The following is a 20,899-nucleotide window of genomic DNA, read 5'->3' as shown; positions in this document are numbered from 1 at the left end:
CCGCAGGGGCACACGGGAATCTGAGCACATCTGGAGGGCCCCAGATGTTCCCTACCTCTGCTTTCGGGTTTTTCACTATGTCAAGAGGAAGCATTTGGAGAGACAGCTTTCAAAAGCGATGAGGGAAAGTACCCATCTGTACTTTCCCACTCTGGCTCTCTGGTTTGTCTCCCCACAGAAGACAAGTGTCTCCATTTAGGCAGATTTGTTTGAAGGACACTCAGGAAGCACCATTCCATTGTGTGTGTGGGGGGGGAATCCTCCCCACCTGAATGACAAAACAGCACCAGCAAAACAAGGCCTTAAGATGCAAGGTGATTTTTTGGGGGGAGCTGTGCTGCTGTTACAAATGGATTGGAGGTCCGAGTTTAGAGGCACGGGTTCAAAATCTGCCTTAGGCAAGGACCAAGTTTGGGGTGGGGGCTGTTTAGCATCTGACCAAGTCATCTATGAAATGGAAGCAGCAGTTAATGACCCTCACAGGATGGTTTCCAAGGAGATACACAGCCTGATCAGAAGCATGATTATTCACAACTTAAGCCCCACAGAGTTCAAAGGGCTTTAGTAAAAACAGAGTTTGTGAGCCAGGAAGCTGGAGCTAAGAGCTCAGAGGACAAGGGAACAGAGTGAGGCTTAGGCGAGCCACATTTCTGAGCTGCACCCCTGGGTGTGGGATTTTGTCAGATTTCCCCACCTCCCCCCCATCTATAAAAAGGTGGTATAACACTATCCCACTGCATATGGAAGGTGTAAATCTTAACATAACCAAGGCTGCAAAGGGCTTAGAAGCTGCCACCTTAAAAAAAATCCAAACTCACTAGAAAGTTTAAACTGCGCCGGTCATACTTCCAAGTAAACATGTGGAGGGGTCAGTGGTCCAGAGCTGCAGAAAGCTTGAATTATATCATTTACTGAATTAAGAGTGCCGTCTACAGACAGACGCATTGCAATTGGTTATTTTTGGCACATGACCTATTTCAAAGCGAAAGGAAAGGGCTGTCCAGCCCTGGTGGGTGTTCTCTATCCTCATCCTCCCCCACCCAACATCTAGACACAGACAATCCCCAAAGAGTGGCTTTTACTGGTAGGTGGGCAGAATAGAAACAGAATGGCAGACCAGACAAACTTTAACTTTTATCTATAAAGCCAGAGATAGGCAAAGAAACAGCCCTTGGATTCTATGTGGGCAGGATACCAAAAGGACACCATTAGGGTTGTACCCAAGGGACCAAAAACTGAACAGCTGATTCATTTTGAGCATGTTTATCCTGCCTTTCTAAAAAAAATAAAAATACTTGAGGCAGCAAACTGAGATTGAAAGCACATCTGGAGGAGAGGGAGAAAGAGCAGATTCAAAATTAAGGTGAAATTAAAAATATGAGACTTGAAGAATAGCAGAAGAAAGTGCCTGATGAAAAAGGAAACCTATCAGAAAGTGGCAAGTTTCAGCTGCCTGCAAAATGTGAGCTAGGAGAGTGTCTTTTGGCAGGATGTTCCACTGCTCTGGAGCCAGCACCAAAAAGGCTCTACTTAGTATGCCATACCAAGAAGGGTTGGGCTCAGAAGATGACCCCAAGCACTGAAAATCAACAGGTGTAGGGGCTGATCAGCCTCCTTGATAGAAGACCAGCAACAATAACTTTGTGGTACCAGTGCTACAAAAATAAAAGAAGATGGCTGCACAACTTTCTCTGGCCTGTTTGACAAGTCTCACTTGCCAAAAATCTTACCCAACAAAGAAACACACCAGGAGCTGTGAGTGGTGTTGGAAGGCCTGATGTAGCCCTGAAGTGGTACATTTCAAAGGCCTACCACCATATTATCTGCTCATCCCTTGAGAACTTTGACTCCAGACGATGTGTGAGAATGAGCTAGAGAGAAATTGTAACAAAATCAAGACTTTTCAAACCAGCTCTTCAGAGCAGCTCCCAGGAAATCAGCTGCTATGCGGTAGGGGAAAGATGCATTTGAAACTGGGTGGGGACAGAGAGAAAAAATGAACTTCTTCTTTACTGTCTGAAAGTGTCCTGTTTGGAAGCAGCCAATAATACTCCATTTCAAATTTTCACTACTGAGGTGACATATCTATCTATCTTCTATCTCCAGGCTTTCTGACTTACACAGTTTTCACACTGCAGGTTTAAACTGCTGCCTTCTTTCTATATGTCATAGTGTTGTCTAAAAATAAAAAAAATATTATTCTTGTGGATATAAATGTTAATTAAATCCACACTCTCTCTCTATATATATATCCAGGCTTTCTGACTTACACAGTTTTTACACTGCAGGTTTAAACTGCTGCCTTCTATATGTCATAGTGTTGTTTAAAAATAAAAAAATCTTACTCTTGCGAATACAAATGTTAATTAAATCCACACCCTATAGTCACTCAGGGGGATTCGAGATCTCATTCCTTCCTAAAGCATGGAATACAAAGAGGGAAACATACCATCCCCCGAAGTCCAATAAGGTGGTTGATGTTCAAAGGTTAAGAAATCTCCCTTTTCAGTTATCTCATCCATGTCCCTCCAAGATGTACACTTCAGCCCTGCAGCCTGCTGCTCTCTGATAGGAGAAGAAAGGTAAGAAGCTTCCCTCAGGACCGGTGGACTCCCACCCAGAGGAGTCCAGCAACCCAGCCTCTGAAGCCTGCCCACAACTCTGTGGCAACCAGCTACACCACCCTTCTTCCGAAAAGACAGATCACACTCCCCCTTCATTTAATGACATCAAGGGAAAGGATGACTTATGCACATGCTCACGTTGACCCCGGCACTGCAACAGCAAAAACCCCTCACCCTAATTCAGGAAGTGGGCTGGACCCCACCACTTCCCATTCTGCTTTTGTCCGCCTCCCACCACCCACAAAAGGGTCTCAACTCCTCCTGACCTGCAAATAATACTCCTCCAACTCCAGGAAAAAAACACACACATGCATGAGCTCAGACCGCAAGCCAGTCAGCCAGCTCCTTCCTTTAGAGAGTGCCCAGTGTCCACACAAGCTCCCTTGGGGGAACAGACTGGAAGTCACTGCCCCAAGGACCTCCCTGTGTCCCCTGCTCACTTTAACCTTCCTCACCCTCAAACGCTAGGAACCTAAGATGCTGCCTTAAGACAGTCAGAAGCTTGGGTCTGTCTAGTTCAGTACTGTCTACGCTAACTGGCAGATCTCCAGGCTTTCCAGCAGGGACCGATGGGATCAAACATGGGCCCTTCAAAAGCAAAGAAGGTGCCCTACCAATGAGTGACAGTGCCACCCCATAACGCTCTTGTTAAGCTGAAAAGGAAAACAGAAAGTCATTCATACACAGAAGGAACTTTGAGGACTCAACCCGCAACCTCAAACCACCAACCACTTGCTTCTCCACGAGGGCTCATCCTTGGGATTCACTCATCTACTGCCCAGAGAACTGCATACAACACAAACGACACCACACCCACCATAAGGAAGGCCCCGCTCCTTTCCTCCAGGAAAGGGGGATGGCCCCTCCTGAACACCCCCACCAAAGCAGGGACTTGTTTCCTTAAGCGACCCCACATCCCACACAAAAATGTGTTCGTTCCCAGAATCCTCTCTCCTTATGCCAAGAGGTGCAACCACTCACTCACCATAAGCTCAGTGTCAGGCTCCCACTGCGCCCGTTTGGGAGATCCCTCTCCAAAACCCAGCAATCACCCCCAGTTACTGGAAGACCACCATGACAGCCCCTTTCTCAGGCAACAGAGAGAAAGCCCCACACTGAAGGAGGCACTTCGTTCATCCATGCAGCGCGACCCCCAGGACGCCCCACCCCAAAGAAGGGGATTCACTGCCTCCCCATTGCTCAGCAGAAAGGGTCTGGTTCATTATATCACCCTATACACACACCCGTCAATCCTAGGGACTCTGCCATCTCTAACCTTCCGTCTTTATTTAATGTTTATTTAACGGCAAGATTATACCCAAACCTCCTATTCTCTGAAATCTGCCATTTTAGTATACGGTTGCAGTTTTAAACAAATTGTTGTTGAACTCTGCCTTCTCAGTGCTACTTACAAGCAGGAAGGTTTCTTTTCAATTAATGGAATCCGCACTGGGATGGTGGAATACATCCCCCCAGAACCCTCTGGAGCCTTCCCATACACCCCACATTCAAGGCCAACTACAGTACTCTGAGAAATAAGAAAAAGGCCCTTCCACACCCCACACACTGATCGCTCCCCAAATAAAGGCTCCCCAAACCCATCACCCTTTTCACCCCTAACGTGAAGCCCCCGCCCCAAATAAAACCCACAACCACCTTCCTCCCTCTTTGGAGGGAGTCCCATAACCCACCCCATATATTCCCTCGCAAGCAACGTAAGACCTGCCAGCTGTCTTGCCCCTTCTCTCCCCCCCCATTTCCTCTAATTTGCCCCCCCAGGAGGGGCAGAAGTCACTTTTCACACCCCCCAAAACCCCTTCCCATAAGCAGCCCACAAAGTACCCCTCTTCCAAATCTTCCCCACTGAGTGCTTGGGGGGGGGAGAGAAGAAAGCTGTAGATTTCCTATTGGGGGGCGGAGGATTCGGTCCCCCAAATCTACAAGGGGTGGGGAGAGACTGACACCCCACTGTGAGTGGGGGGTTTCATTCATCTCCCCCACCCTAAACTGCCCCCCACTCGGAGGGGGAGCCAGTCTCTTTCTTCTCCTCATCCTCCTGTAAATTGGGGGAGCTGAGACCCTTCAATAAAACAGCTCCCCCCCCCGCCCAGACACCTGTGTGGGGTTCATTTACCCCACATAAAGATGCAAAGCCCCCCGCCCCAATCTTTCTATTCCCCCCCTCCATGCAGCCCCCTTACTCACACGGGGGGTCTCAGAGGAACTCATTTTAAGACCCCCTCCCCAAATATCCACCCCTGCCCCCCCCAGAGAGGGACTCCCCCCCCCAAACCAACGCTCCTCTCCGAGATTTAACACCCCCCTCCTCGCCACAGAAAAGAGAGTCACAACCTCGCCCCTCACCTGAGGAAACGCCGCTGCTCCCCCCAGGCTCGGGCCCGGCCGACGCCATTTTACCGCTTCACCCTCCTTTCCGCCTCCTTTTCTTTTAAAAAAAAACACTATTCCGTATTATAATCAATTTTAAAAAATAGTATTTTTTTCGCCGCCTCGCTTTGCCTCACGGCTGGAATCCCCTTTTTCTTGTTGCTTTCTCCACACCGCTCTTCATCATCATCATCCTCACGCACACCCCCGGCCTCTTCACTTGGTCTCGCCCGCCTCGCTTCGAGCCGCGACTGCGGGCCGCACCACCCGCGCGCTCCGAGGGGTTGCCACGCCTCCTCCCCCGACCCGTCTCCGATTTTTCACGTCCGCAACCCCCGCTTCCTCTCGTGGACCCGCCCAAACGGCGCCGGGGCAAACCAATGCATGCAAAGGGGAGGGTGGAGCGTCAGAGCGGCGGCTGGGCGAGATGGGGGGGGCGGGAAGCTCTGCCTTGTTTATAACGGACCGCGGGTAAGGGGACCGGTACTGCGCATGCGCCAAGAGGGAAGTGGGCGGCCGAGGCTCCGGAGAAAGCAGCCATGCGTCGCGTGGGAGTGGGCGGGGCTCCACGGCATCTCAACGAGCGCTGGCCTAGTTGACGTTGCCATAGCAACGCCAGGCTGAGCTGCCCCGGCCCCCTGAGGGATGCTACCTGATGCAGTTACACCGTTGCCATGGCAACGCGGCCTTGTTCAATCTGTGCTGCGGGGTGACCTCATCAGATGTGACACCACATATTATTATTATTATTCAATTATTATTAAAAATAGCATCAGAAACACTAATAAAGATACCAACCCCCTCCACTACTATTGTATCAAAATTAGCTTTTGCATCCTGGCAAAAGATCTTTATGTAATCTCTGCCCCGTGAAGGCCTCATCAAATGTGACACACCAGTGGCATCACATCATAGCCCGTGTCAGGATGAGATAGAAATGCAATAAAATAAATAACATTAGCAATGTGAATAAAAAATAGCACTAGCATTACGGCAAATTAGCATTAGGCATTGGGTCTCCAGCATTGTTTAACACCATTTTAGTTAGTGGTGACAGAGGACGCTGGGGAATCCAGATCTAACTACTGTTCACTTTGGAACAAGCATGCAATATCTCTTCACTGCCCCTCAGCTGCAGAATGCATTTGCTTTTATCTCGATTAGTAAGGATTATCGCCCTCTCCCCTTTTTTAAAAGCAGCACAGAGAGATTATCTGAAAGCCATTCCTTCTGTTGCTGTCCAGAGATCAGAGCAATGCTTTGGCAGATATTTTACAGTCCAAAATCACCTAATGAAATAAAACCACTCCGTTTTACAATCGGCCTTGTACCCCAAGCCTTAGCAAGAAAAAGGAATATCTCCATACCATTTCCTTCCACCCTGATGAGTTTTACCTGAAGTTGAACAAACAGGTTGAAAGAAGTATGTGGGTGTGTATGTGGAAAATTCTGACTTCTATGTGGCTGTATTGTAGCTTACTATATAAAAGCAAGTCTCATTATCTTAGCTCCACCTACTTTTCCCTTCTGGCCCTGCCCACTATTGGCAGGTGGCCCCCAGAAGGCTGCCTCTGACAGAATGTGGCCCTTGGCCTGAAAATGGTTCACACCACACCTGCATAAAATGGTTCACACCACACCTGCATAACTCTGCTGAGTTGTGCAATCTTTTCAAAATAATAATAATAAAATTTTATTTATATCTGAAGCCGGGCTCAGAGCGGCTAACAACAGTAAAATAATACAACAAAATCTATTTAAAGGAGGTGCTCTTCGGTAGAAGGCACAGATTCCTGTTTTGCTCCAGGCACAATTCTGAACAGGAACTGGAAGAGAGCGAAAACCCTTACCAGGAAGACTTGCATCACTTAGGCAAGCTTGGTTCCCTTTTCGATTTCAGACGGTGTTAAGAGGCTAACAATCCAAAGGCCAAACCAGCAGCTTAAACGACAAAGTGGAGGTCGCTGTGCTCAGTTTCATTAGGCAGCTGGCTCAGATCACATCAGATAAAATCTTGGCCAGCTTCCCAGAGGAGGAGGAAAGCTCAGCAGGCAAACTCCAGAGACTTCCTGCTCATCATCACATTTTTAGGCCCTGGAATCACATAGCCATATAAAAACCAATAAACTCGGGGGAGTAACATAAATGGACCTTCCAGTAGCACCTTAAAGACCAACTAAGTTAGTTCTTGGTATGAGCTTTCGTGTGCATGCACACTTCTTCAGATACACTGAAACAGAAGTTGCCAGATCCTTCTATATAGTGAGACGGTGGGGAGGGGTATTACTCAGAAGGGTGGTGGGAATGGGTGGTTGGCAGATAGCTGTGATGAGCCTGTTGACGACTCTTAACGACTGCAATAGGTCTTACAGGAAAAAGCAAGGGGTGAGAAGGTGAAAAATGACTTTGTCATGTATAATGAGATAAGAATCCAATGTCTTTGTTCAGACCAGGTCTCTCCATGGTTTTAAGTTTGGTAATGAGTTGCAATTCAGCAGCTTCTCTTTCCAGTCTATTTCTCACCCCTAGCTCATCACAGCTATCTGCCAACCACCCATTCCCACCACCCTTCTGAGTAATACCCCTCCCCACCTTCTCACTATATAGAAGGATCTGGCAACTTCTGTTTCAGTGTATCTGAAGAAGTGTGCATGCACACAAAAGCTCATACCAAGAACTAACTTAGTTGGTCTTTAAGGTGCTACTGGAAGGAAAAAATTTTTTTTGTTTTGACTATGGCAGACCAACACGGCTACCTATCTGTAACTGGATAAATGGACCTGAATGGCAGCTTAATTCAAACTCTCTGACCTTTGCTGCATAATTAGGCTTCATAGCCCCCTTACAACTCAACAGATCACCGGTAATCTTATACTCCCACCTGGGGGGAAGTTTCAGTGACCCCATCAAAGCACATTTTGAAGTTCTTACTTACCCCCAGTGGTAAGCCGCCATGCTACACATTTCATTATAAACCAAATCCTGAAACTTTTCAAGTAAAATAGTCCACCATAAATGAAAGTACATGTCACATTGATCATGACCTCACCAACAAAGTGGTGACAATGTTGAAAACGTGTGATAATTTGACTAATAATAATAATATTTACACCCTGCCCATCTGGCCGGGTTTCCCCAGTCACTCTGGGTGGCTTACAACATATCTAAAAACTTTATTAAAACATCAGTCCTTAAACTTCCCTAAACACGGCTGCCTTCAGATGCCTTCTAAAAGTCAGATAGTTGTTTATTTATTTGACATCTGAAGGGAGCTTGTTCCACAGGGCGGGCACCACTACCGAGAAAGCCCTCTGCCTGGTTCCCTGTAACTTCATTTCTCGCAGTGTGTGATACCATCTATGAAGTAACGTCAGTGAAATTTCTCAAACAGAACTGGAAACTGATTTTAATGGATTTTGTTCCAGTCTTGAATCTGAATTATATTGCCAATATCCAGTGCTATTTTTCTAGAAAAAAGAGGTGCCGGAACTCAATATGAACACCTCCCTCATTCTCTTAGAATGGCAATGGCACTCACCTGCGTGGTGCCAGAAATAAGTTCCAATTGAAAAAAGCCTATTATCTAATTCGCAGACTTTCAACAGTGGTTCCACAGTACCATAAGTAACATGCAGGGGGTTGGATTAGAATGATGATCATTGGACAAGATGATCCAGTTTTCCACTGTTACGATTCTATGTACCAATACATGAAAAGCTAAGATGGTTCTTCAGCCCTGAGAATGAAGTCACCAGTGTTCAGTGGAATGGAACCTCCATTCAAAGAGGCAGCCAACCTCTGGATATCAGTTGTGGGTGGAGGGAGAGGGCAAATTGCAGGACTTGTGGGCTTCCTGGAGGAATCCATTTCACCAGTGTTGGTGGTGGGGTGGTGGGTTAGCCTTCGTTCAGCAGAGCAGGGCTGGCATTCTTGGGAGAGTCCACCAGCAGATACTAGCCACAAGAGGCAGATGTAACTTTTAATTTTTTATTAAATTTGATGTTAAATTTGTTGCAATTTTTGAAGAGCAATAAAAATTAATTGGTAAAAAAGAGAGGTAGATGAAACTTCCAAATGCAAAAGTAGTGCACTTTGGAGTGGTGCTGCTTTGCAGGCTATATGAACGCATTGTCTCTGCCTGCTTTTGGAGACAGAATGCTGATTGGAAGTGGCCTTTAGTCAACCAAGCAAGTTTTATTCTTGCTACTCTCCTCGCTATTATTTACACAGCACCATCTACATACTTAGGGACGCGGGTGGCGCTGTGGATTAAACCACAGAGCTTAGGACTTGCCAATCAGAAGGTCGGCGGATCGAATCCCTGCGACGGGGTGAGCTCCCATTGCTCGGTCCCAGCTCCTGCCAACCTAGCAGTTCGAAAGCACGTCAAAGTGCAAGTAGATAAATAGCGGGAAGGTAAACGGCGTTTCCGTGCGCTGCTCTGGTTCGCCAGAAGCGGCTCAGTCCTGGTGACCACATGACCCGGAAGCTGTACGCCGGCTCCCTCGGCCAGTAAAGCGAGATGAGCGCCACAACCCCAGAGTTGGCCACAACTGGATCTAACGGTCAGGGGTCCCTTTACCCTTTGTCTACATACTTACCACTTTGCAAAGGGCAGGAGATTAAGCAAATGCATGAAAAATAGGCCTATCGGAGCATGATTGCTAAATGAATTTCTAGTTTCTGCAAGGGCATTAATAAAAGGAGGGTGTCTTATGAACTTTCAGATCCTCCCCGGAAGCGTCTTGTTGGAAAGATGCTGAATCCTCTTAGGCTTGTTTCTCACCCATCGACTTTCTCGGCGTTCGATTCCCCCATTCCCTTCCCAATCTCTGCGTCGACACTCAACTAATCGTGTCTACCCACCATCGGCGTCCGTTAGCTCGGCGCTCGATGACTCATCCCTCCCGTCATTCAAGCGGAGGCGTTGAGAATGGCCCCGCAACGCAGGGCGCGTGGTTGCGAGCCGACGGCATCGATCGCCACTCCGCTCTCTCTCCCCGGGGGAAGACTAAAAATGGCGGCGGCGGCGGCGGCGTCCGCTTCGACGGGCCTGGCTGGAGGCCGAGCGCCGCGGCGGACGGCAGGGAACCGGCTCTCGGGGCTGCTCGAAGCGGAGGAAGAGGACGAGTTTTATAAGACGACGTACGGGGGCTTCACGGAGGTAGGGGGCGGGACTTGGGTTGATGGGCAGCGGTAGGGGGCGGGGTAGGTCAGGAGTGGGCGGGACCCCGAGCTCACGGCCGAGGCGGCGCTTGCTTGTGATTGGCTGGAAGGAAGGCGGGATGGGCGGGGCCACAGAAGCATGGGTCCAGTTTAGTTTGTAGTGTGTGCAATACGCATAATATAAATATTAATTTCTGGAAAGTTTGAACCAAGAAGGTCCAGCACTTTCTTTCCAAAGGAGGCTACACTTGGCGAGCCCATAAGCAATTCTACCCGCATCTTTTCTGCAACAGGTTGCTTGGTGGTAGACTGCTCCTGGACAGGGTGGTTTCTCTTAGTGATGGTGGCTGAATAAGTCATTTTGGTAGAGAGAGGGAAGTATCTCATTTACATCCTACCTTCCTTCTGCCAGGAGCTCAAGGCATAGCTGTCACCTTTTCCCTTTTCTTGCGAGGAATCCTATTCGGAATAAGGGAATTTCCCTTACAAAAAGGGAAACGTTGACAGCTAGGGAGCCTTAAGGTAGCCTACATAATTCTTCCCCCTCATTTAATTCCCACAACGACCCTGTGAGGTAGGCTAGGCAGTCACCCAGTCAGTTTCATGGCTTGAGTGGGGATTTGAACCCTGGTCACCTAGGTACTAGTATGACACTTTAACCACAGACTTTGGATGTCCTTTCCCATTTTCTCCTTTTTTATTCATCCTTTCTCCTAGGGGGATATATGTGATACCCCCACCCCACCCCCATTGTTAGCTTCAACCCCCCCCTGCAAGGTTTAGGCTGAGAAATCAGACTAAGCCCCAAATCTCTACTCCATGCTGGCTGTGGGTTGTTGTGTTTTTTTTTGCAAGATATGACTCAGAAGCTAGAGGGGCGGAGCAGATATGTGTGGCTCAAAGGCTAGAGGGGTGGGCAAAGATCTGCTGGGGTTGGCTTGGGGGGACAGGGCATGGTAAAGAGTCTCTTGCCATTGCTGTTCAGAAAGAGAGCTCTCTTCATCCAACCATCTTCTCTCGACTGCCCTGCAGGAATCTGGTGATGATGAGTACAAAGGCGACCAATCGGACAGTGACGACGAAGTAGATTCCGACTTTGATATCGACGAGGGAGATGAGCCCAGCAGCGATCAGGATGACAACGAGCCCAAGAGGAAGCGGAGGGTTGTCACCAAAGCCTACAAGGTATGTGTAACAGGAGCCGGGCAGAGCCGGGCACACGGATGCCCTCCCGAAATGCCAAATCCGTTAATGGGAGAGAGCAGGGCTGGTGGGAATACTGAGCGCCAACTGCAGCAGTGTCTGATCCGCTCTTGTGTCTCCATTGAGAGGCAAGCAAAGTGGAGCAAGGCATTTGCCCAGCTGCAACGGAGACTGCTGGGAGTGCAGAAAAAGAAAGTGGTGAGGGAGGTGTTTGTGTGCAAGAGGCAATAATCCCGTCCCCTGCGGACTGTGGGATTATCCGTGGGGTGGGGTGTGGGGTGGAGTTGGCAACCTTCTGCCTGGGGTTTGAGGAGAATGGTCAGCACCTGCGAGGAGTCCCTGTGGGAAATCATTTTAAGAACTACCATTTAGCTTTTAAAGGACCTGAATTTGCTTTTCCTCTTTCCTCCCCCTTCCTTGTTTTGTTGTTGTTGTTTTTTTGGAATTTTTTTTGACTATTTTCACATAACAAATTATTCCAGCAATTATGTTTCCCCCCAATTTCCCCCCTCCCACCCCCGCATACCCCCCATGACTTCTTTCAGTTCCTCTTCCTGATTTATTAGCACATTTTGTTCTTTGCATATTATAAAAATGTAAAAATCTCTAAGTTATCCATCTATTATATTAACAAATAAATTTGTGTATGTTTATTCAAAACCTTCCAGGGAGTCCAATTCATTTTGTTGTTTCTTTAAATACTTTGTAAAAGGTTCCCATTCTTCTCTGAAGTCACAGTCGTCCTTGTTGTGCAGTTTGTGCGTCAATTTTGCCGGTTCCGCATAGTTCATCGATTTTTCTTGCCGCTGTTCTTTTGTCGGGGTTTCTTCATTCTTCCATCCTTGTACTATTAAAACTCTTGCTGCCGTTGTCGCATACATAAATATGTTCTTCATTTTCGTTGGCAGGTCTTTCCTTTTTTCCTTTTGTGTCCTTCTTTCTTAGACCATAAATCTAGAAGGGACTGTCTTGTTTTTGATTGATTGTACATAAGTTGCTCTGGGATCTTTTGTTGGTTGAAGAGTTGGGGGTGCGGAATGCTCTAAATAAATGCATCTTAAACTTGGTTTATTTCATTTGAAGCCATTTTAGTAGAGGCCCCTGACTCTAATTGTAGGGTGCTCTCTAGTTATTTTTTGGGACGCGGGTGGCGCTGTGGGTAAAACCTCAGTGCCTAGGACTTGCCGATCGTATGGTCGGCGGTTCGAATCCCCGCGGCGGGGTGAGCTCCCGTCTTTCGGTCCCAGCTCCTGCCCACCTAGCAGTTCGAAAGCACCCCTAAGTGCAAGTAAATAAATAGGTACCGCTTTATAGCAGGAAGGTAAACGCCGTTTCCGTGTGCTGCGCTGGTGCTGGCTTGCCAGAGCAGCTTCATCACGCTGGCCACGTGACCCGGAAGTGTCTTCGGACAGCGCTGGCTCCCGGCCTCTTAAGTGAGATGGGCGCACAACCCTAGAGTCGGACACGACTGGCCCGTACGGGCAGGGGTACCTTTACCTTTACCTCTAGTTATTTTAGGTCTCCCCAAAGTCAAGAAAATGTAAGCTCTGACCTTCCATGCTTTTTAAACACCTGGTGGCTTTTTGTTCTACTGATGAATCACATCTATAAACCGCCCTTCCTAATTTCTGTCGTTTGAATCCTCCGTAGGAACCCATCAAGAGCCTGAGGCCCAAGAAGGCAGATGCGCCTGTAAGCAGCTCCCAGAAAGTGAGAGAGGAAAGGCTGGCCCCAGCCGAGCTCCAGGATGACCTCGGAGACAGTAAGTGCCCATTTTGAGTGTGCATTAATTTAAAAGTCTCAGACTAAACCAGAGATGAGGAAGCTTTCTCAGCCTGAAGGCCCTATCCTTTCATAGGCGACTTTCCACGGGCTGCATGCCAGTGCTGGGCAGGGCCAGAAGAAGAGTGGTAGAGCGAAGAATGTGATGCTCAACCTTTGCACGGAAGGCCACATCACAGCTACACAAAAATCAGTGGTTTCTGCGCATACACACAGACACAAGAATGTAAGAGCAGCCTGGTATCTGGATCAGGCCAAAGGAGGCCCATCTAGTCCAGCATCCCATTGGGAAGCCACAGGCAGCATCTGAGCACAATAGCACTTGTCCCTCCTGCAGTTTCAAGCAGCTAGTCTTCAGAAACACCTCTGACAGCGGAGGCACAGCAGTAGCCATTGCTATCACCATCCATTTGTCCAATCCTTTTTTGAAGCCCTCCCAAATTGGTGATCCCTGTTGCTTCCTGTGGGAGCGAGTTCCATAGTCTAACTGTGCACTGCCTGAATAAGTGCTTTTATTTGTCCTGAATCTTCCAGCTTCATTGGATCTCCACGAATTCTCGTGTCACGAGAGAGGCAGACAAACCTTTCTCCATATCCACTTCCACACCCATTTTTTCCATTCAGGCAAGCCCTTATCACTGTTCAAAGGCATGCTGTCATTCTCGATCACCATATTTTTCACTCTGTAAGACGTACCAGACCATAAGACGCACCTAGTTTTTGGAGGAGGAAAACAAGAAAACAAATATTCTGAATCTCAGAAGCCAGAACAGCAAGAGGGATCGCTGAGCAGTGAAAGCAGCAATCCCTCTTGCTGTTCTGGCTTCTGGGATAGCCGTGCGCAGCCTCTCCCAGGCAGTGGGAGGAAGGCTCCCTCAAGAGCCTTCCTGCCCCCTAGGCAGCCCTTCTCCCTCCTCGGGGGAAAAGCCTCCAAGAGCCGCACACATGCTCCATACGGCTCTTTAAAGGGAGCGCTGAGCAGAGCCTCCCACCTGCATTCGCTCCATAAAATGCACACGCATTTCCCCTTACTTTTTAGGAGGAGGAAAGTGTGTCTTATAGAGCGAAAAATACGGTATTTTAGTTATGGATCGCTTCCTAGGAGGCATCCCTAAGTGATTTACAGTTGCCTTCCAGCCAGGCAGAAACACTCCAGAAGGGTGAGGATCAGGGCCTGTGAGGCGTTAGACCTAGGGAGAAGCGGGGTGGCTTGGGGGGTGGAGGTGTGGCTTGTGGAGAGGCCTGAGGGACAAACAGAGAGGCCTGGAGGGCCGCGCTTGAAAGTCCCATTTTGAAATGCTCTGCTCTTCCTTTTCTTGTTTCAAACGCCTTCCTCCTAACCCTTGCCTGCCCAGGCCGCAAACACATGCGCCAGTCGACGACCGAACACACGCGGCAGACCTTCCTGCGCCTGCAGGAGCGCCAGGTGCAGTCGAAACGCAAAAAGGGGGCGGGCCCCAGCTACAACCGGCCCCTGACCCAGGAGGAGCTGCTGGAAGAGGCCAAGATCACAGAGGAGCTCAACCTGCGCTCTTTGGGTGAGTCAGGTCCTGCTGTATAGCAAAGTTACTAAAGTAAAGGTAAAGGGACCCCTGACCATTAGGTCCAGTCGTGGCCGACTCTGGGGTTGCGGCGCTCATCTCACTTTATTGGCCGAGGGAGCTGACGTTTGTCCGCAGACAGTTTTTCTGGGTCATGTGGCCAGCATGACTAAGCCGCTTCTGGCGAACCAGAGCAGCGCACGGAAACACCGTTTACCTTCCCGCCGGAGCGGTACCTATTTATCTACTTGCACTTTGACGTGCTTTTGAACTGCTAGGTTGGCAGGAGCAGGGACTGAGCAACGGGAGCTCACCCCTTTGCGGGGATTCAAACCGCCGACCTTCTGATTGGCAAGTCCTAGGCTCTGTGGTTTAACCCACAGCGCCACCCGTGTCCCCCTAGCAAAGTTACTAGTCCATAAGAATTATCCAGGAGCGGATGCGCCTTATGTCAAAAGTTTGGGGTTGTCAGGAGCTTGGCTTCCTTTCCTCCGTGCAGAGACGTATGAGCGCTTGGAAGCAGACAAGAAGAGGCAGGTGCAGAAGAAGAGGAAATGTGTGGGGCCCACCATCCGCTACTACTCAGGGACCATGCCCCTCGTCTCCGACCTCGGCTTCAAGGAAGAGAATGTGGACGTTGAGGGGTAAGGGTTTTCGGCTTGCCCCCGAGATAGAGCAAGCTGGATATGTGAAGCAGTAGGCCCAAGTTCCTAGTCCTTAAGAATTTCGTCAGGCATGGCTTGCCTTTCCAGGCAAATTTTGAATCTGGGAGTGTCGTCGGCCTAAAAAAGAAAGCGAGAGAGCTCACTTTGTCTCCTAGTTTACAGAAACTTCCTGGTTGCTTGGTGGAGATTCCACTCACCAAAGACGATAGGGAAGTGGTTATTCACAGCCTTGGGTTCAATTCCATATCCAGGCCAATTGTACATCCAGTTCTGGAAGTCGCAAACTAAGAACACACTCTAAATTTTATGGCGGGTATGCATTGCTTAAAACTAGCGTACAGGCAGAGAGACTCGATCATTACTACAGTGGTACCTTGGGTTACATACGCTTCAGGTTACATACGCTTCAGGTTACAGACTCTGCTAACCCAGAAATAGTGCTTCAGGTTAAGAACTTTGCTTCAGGATGAGAACAGAAATCGTGCTCCAGCGGCGCGGCAGCAGCAGGAGGCCCCATTAGCTAAAGTGGTGCTTCAGGTTAAGAACAGTTTCAGGTTAAGTACAGACCTCTGGAATGAATTAAGTACTTAACCCGAGGTACCACTGTATTTTCATTTGGGCTTCTCTGCCCATTATCTACCCTCACCACTGAAGCCTGGAATACTACTGTGCCTCTGAGCATGTGCAAATTTTCTTTTCCTTCTCGCTGGGCGACCACAACTGGTAGTATGGGAGATCATATACCTTCCCTTCAAGCATTTAAGGGAAGGGCTCTAGCTCAGAATTGGAGCGTCTGCTTTGCATTCAGAAGGTCCCAGGTCCAATCTCTGGCATCACCAGGTAGGGATGGAAAATACTATTCTCTGAGACCTCCAAGAGCTTCTGCCAGTCAGTGCAAACAATACTGTTCTTGGTGGACCAAGGGTGTGGCTAAGTATGAAACAGCTTCCTAGGTTCCTATTTAAAACCAGCCCTTCGTTTGGAGCCATGAGGACTAGAATCTTACTACACTTTAAGTGGAAGGGCTATAGCTCAGTGGTAGAGCATCTGCTTTCCATGTCCCTTGTCTGGACCGCTGGAGGGCTGCTGCCAGTCAGTGTAGACAGTCCTGAGATAAATAGACTACTAGCCTGCCTCACTAGGACTTAATTGAATTCAACTCCATGTCCATTCATTTCAGTGGGGCTACTCTGAGCAGGACAAACAGGTGCCACATAATACCCATTCCGCATTTGCAAGAACTTGATCTTTCAGTGCAGCAGCACCTACACTTCGGAACTCCCTGCCTATTGACGTCAGGCAGGTGCCTTCACTGTGCTCTTTTCGGCACCTGCTAAAAACGTTTTTCTTCAGGCAAGCCTAATCAGGCCTTTAGAAAGTTGGTGCCAGTTTGAATTAGTTTTTATCTTAACTTTTCGTACATCTTAAATGCTTGTAGATAATTTTTTTGTGTGAAGCTGTTTGAGGCTCCCCCCCCCCCCAAAAAAAATATTCAGGTGGTGTATAAATTTTGTGAAATTACAAATAACACTGGACCCTTTCCCGCCTGCTTCAGTTTGGACCAGGACATGCAGCCCCCACCCCTGGAGGCCCCGCCAGCACCTTCCGCCTCGGCCGCCAAATGTTCACGGACCTTCATCACTTTCAGCGACGACGAGACTTTCGAGCGCGTCTTCCCGAAGTCTCGGGCCCCCAAGCTGCCCGTGAAGGAGGTCTGCCCCGTCACCCACAAGGCCGCCATCTACCGCGACCCCATCACCGACATCCCGTACTCCAACATACGGGCCTTCAAGATCATCCGCGAGGCCTACAAGAAGTACATCACAGCCCATGGCCTGCCCAACGCTGCCGCAGCCGCCCTCGGGGCAGGGCCTCCCATGGCCGACTCCAATGTCCGAGCCACCAGACAGAAGATCATCATCAAGCAAAGCGTTCCAAATACGTAGGGCATGGGACCTTCCTTGCTGACTCCACGTCCTGTTTCCGCAAAACGGCTGTTCATAGCAAACATGAGAAAATAAATAGGCATGGCAGTAAGAATTGGCCTTCAAGGGAGAAACAGCCTGGTTATAAGGTCATTGTAAGAGTTTCTCAAACGTTCCAGTTTTGTTCTGCTCCCTTCTGTTCAAAAACCGTTAGAACAAAGATAATCTCTGGTCATAATTCCTTTTCCAGTAATGTGGTCATTTTCAGGACGTCTGTCGGCAACAGACCACCTTGCTTCCGGCGTTTGGCAAGCCAGATATTCCCCGAGATTCACAAATCAGCTGCTAACCCCCTCCAATTTCATTTGCACCACAACGGCCTCGTGTTGAAATGCCTGATTTGATTGCCTCTGTGTTTGCGATCCGTTCTTATCATACTACCACCAGTAATGTTTATATACAGCTTAAGATGCAAAGTCCCTGAGTAGCTTACACAGGACATTAACTCAGAGAGAAAAAATGCATATACAGCATTTAAAACCAAAAATACAAAGAAACGCATCAGTAAAAAATGGAGAAGCCATCAATGAAACATTCCTTTAAATATCAATAACTAATATAAACATATATGCCTGCTTTAAAAGATGGGTCTTTGGGAGGTGTTGAAAGCTTGCCATTGTTTCTGCCTCAGGAACAGCACACAGAAGGGAGCTTGACCATTGGCCGGGTTGACTGGGGCAGAGGAGAGTCCAAACAACAGCTGAAGCGTCACAGGTTTCCCACCCCAGGTTTAAAAGATAAACCCGGCAATGGGATTTTGGCAAGGCTCTCAGACCAGGCAACCAAGGCATTTTAATCAAAATGTCTCCTTTAAAAAAAACCAACCACCATCGCCCCACATTTTTGGCACAAAGGTCGATGCCAAACTTCTGTTGACTGCTCACAGGTCGAAAAGCACCCACTATTCCTAGCTAATTTGTTTTGGCTGCCTGTCCAAACAGTGGCCATTACGCATCCTGCAAGCCATGAAACAGGTCTGCATCCCAATGGGGCCACCGTTGAAAGAGTGCGTTGCCACTGGTGTCAAGTCCCTGTTCAGCTTCCCTCGGGAGTTCCCGTTGGGAAACTCATAAGCGCAGTCGATTGCAGCGGGGCTTGCTATCAGAGAGCCCTGCCTGCAGAGGAGCAGCCTGTATTTCCTTTGTAGCCACATCCTTCTCCGCCGTCGCGTATGAACTCAGGTGCCTTGTGGGTCAAAGGGTGGACACCAGACCAAATGAAGCCCATGCCTGCTGCAGGAGAGGGGAAGGTTTTGTAGAGGTCTTTCCACGAGGGCCAGAAGGTTGTCTTCCTTTGCAAATTGGGGTAGGGGAAAGCTGTTTTTGTTGGGTCGAAGAAAAATGCTTCAAGTCTGACTGGATGGTCAAACGAGAGGCTGAGCATCTGCGTGTGTGGGAGCATGAGTCTGTAGCCGGCGAATGACAGCTGTTAGCGGGACAAAGTCGTGCATTTTTTTATTAACTGAAAACAATGCTATCATTTTTTTAAACAGTTTCAACAGCCTGTAGAACATTTCTCTGAAAATAAACGGCTTTAATGTGACGTCTTCATCCTTGTCTGTTGCCTTCCTCGGTTTTAAGGCTGATGTTGCCGAACTGCAACTCCCTGACCAGTTTGAACCCAGGTCTTGCTGGTCCTCGGCTTGGTCCTATGATTCATGCTACTGCTTCACACTAAAGCCTGGGATATTTCAGTCGGTAGAGCGTGAGACTCTTAATCTCAGGGCTGTGGGTTCAAGCTCCACGTTGGGCCAAAAAGATTCCTGCATTGCAGGGGGTTGGACTAGATGACCCTCGTGGTCCCTTCCAACTCTTATTCTGTGAACTTCTGGAGGGGGACAGGTGTCCACCCGCCCACAATCCCTAGTGACTGCCTTCATCTGCTCTGCTTTGATTGTCCACCAGGGGGCGACACCACACCAGGTACCATCACAATTCCCGCCTGCTCGATCGTAGGCCAAAACCCAGCCTTTCATGTCTATCGGAGTGACCCTTACCAGCCATGAGGATCACCTTCTCTCCCCAATACTCACAGAGGAGCTTCCAGAGGTATAAAAGCTGTGGGTTCATTCGAGCCAGTAAAAGAGCCTTCAGGATGTGCAAGGAGCGTTCATTCCTCTGAATGTGAGCAGAGTGCTTTTTTTCTTAGTCACAGAGCAGCCATGCCTCGGTGGTCGAGCATTTGGTTGGCATGCAGAAGGTCCCAGGTCTGATCCCTAGCACATCTGGGTAGGGCTGGGAAAGGCTCCTGGTGCGAAACCCTGGAGAGCTGCTGCCACTCAGTTCTGGCAATACTGAGCTGGATGGACCCAAGTGTCTGGCTAAGTATGAAGAAGCTTCCCAGGCTTCTTATTTAAAAACAGCCCTTTGTTCAGAACCACATGGACGATAATTTTCCTTTGCTTTTAGGGGAAGGGGTTTGGCTCGGTGGATAGAACGTTTGCTCTGCATGCAGAAGGTCTCAGGTTCAGCCCATGACATCTTGGGGATATTCTTCACCAGAAGCCGTTGTGTAGAAGGCTGCGGTTCCTTTTGCGTCCTCCCTTTCTGCGTCAGAAAGGAGAGACTTTGGGTCTTTTGCAGAGGCAAGACACTTTTCCTGAGCTTCCCCCAACCAGTTCACTATCTCAGCAGGCTAAGCTTTTGTTTCTATTTGCACACAACCAACAGAGGCAACTCTGAGGGTCCTGGAAAGGAGAGGGCTGAATCTGTGAGGTAGCATGATAATTATTTTATTCATTTCTGTACCACAAATTTCTCTATTTTTTTCTTAATCTGTAAACCTGTATCATAAAACCTATCAATGTATCAAAGCGGTCTGCAGCAATAAATAAAAACCATTTAAAAAGTTAAAAACAAACATCAGTTAACAATTGTGCAAGGATGTCTTCTTAATTGCTTGCATAGAAAGGGCAGACTATAGAAGTTTCCAGCAGGTGTTGAAAAACAGGACGGCGCCTGCTGAATCTCCAGTGCAAGAGAGTTCCACAGGACTGTGCCCAATGGCACTAAAGTGTTTCTTGTCAACTGAGCCTCATCTCACCAATGCCGCTCCTGCAGATGATCTCAGTGACCGAGCTGAGATATAAGAGTTCAGGCGGTCCCTGAGACCTAAGCACAGGGGTCAGCAAACTTTTTCAGCAGGGGGCCGGTCCACTGTCCCTCAGACCTTGTGGGGGGCCGGACTATATTTTGAAGAAAAAAAAGAATGAATTCCTATGCCCTACAAATAACCCAGAGATGTATTTTAAATAAAAGCACACATTCTACTCATGTAAAAACACCAGGCAGTCCCCACAAATAACCCAGAGATGCATTTTAAATAAAAGGACACATTCTACTCATGTAAAATCACCAGGCAGGCCCCACAAATAACCCAGAGATGCATTTTAAATAAAAGCACACATTCTACTCATGTAAAAACACCAGGCAGGCCCCACAAATAACCCAGAGATGCATTTTAAATTAAAGGACACGTTCCACTCATGTAAAAACACACTGATTCCCGGACTGTCCGCGGGCTGGATTCAGAAGGCGATTGTCCAG

General features: G+C 48.5%; 2 protein-coding genes across 25 annotated transcripts in view; one reads left to right on the top strand and one right to left on the bottom strand.

The window, feature by feature from the left end:
- Window positions 1-5,501, bottom strand: part of PIP5K1A (phosphatidylinositol-4-phosphate 5-kinase type 1 alpha) — a 54,837-nt gene extending 49,336 nt beyond the window's left edge. For 7 of the 24 annotated variants that reach the window (XR_014542646.1, XR_014542647.1, XM_083591154.1 and 4 more), the window contains exon 1: window positions 4,989-5,501. Coding sequence is in view for 18 of the 24 variants with exons in the window: in XM_083591154.1 (XP_083447280.1) it covers window positions 4,989-5,037 (49 nt within the window). In the remaining 6 variants the exon portion in view is untranslated. Of the gene's footprint in view, window positions 1-2,449; window positions 2,578-4,988 lie in introns of those variants that run through there. The other 17 variants (XR_014542648.1, XM_083591158.1, XM_083591163.1 and 14 more) reach the window with 9 other exon arrangements.
- Window positions 5,502-9,958: 4,457 nt separating this feature from the next.
- On the top strand, window positions 9,959-18,896 carry VPS72 (vacuolar protein sorting 72 homolog). The gene is made up of 6 exons (XM_083591413.1): window positions 9,959-10,176; window positions 11,211-11,363; window positions 13,032-13,143; window positions 14,519-14,701; window positions 15,204-15,348; window positions 16,925-18,896. Exons 1-6 carry the CDS (start codon window positions 10,030-10,032, stop codon window positions 17,313-17,315), a joined length of 1,131 nt encoding a protein of 376 aa, XP_083447539.1. The 5' UTR covers window positions 9,959-10,029; the 3' UTR covers window positions 17,316-18,896.
- Window positions 18,897-20,899: the final 2,003 nt, after the last annotated feature.

Source organism: Podarcis filfolensis (genome assembly GCF_964270895.1).
Source record: "Podarcis filfolensis genome assembly, chromosome: 16".
NCBI lineage: Eukaryota > Metazoa > Chordata > Lepidosauria > Squamata > Lacertidae > Podarcis > Podarcis filfolensis.
The sequence above is the reverse complement of the archived record's forward strand: the minus strand, read 5'-3'. Positions and strand labels throughout refer to the sequence as shown.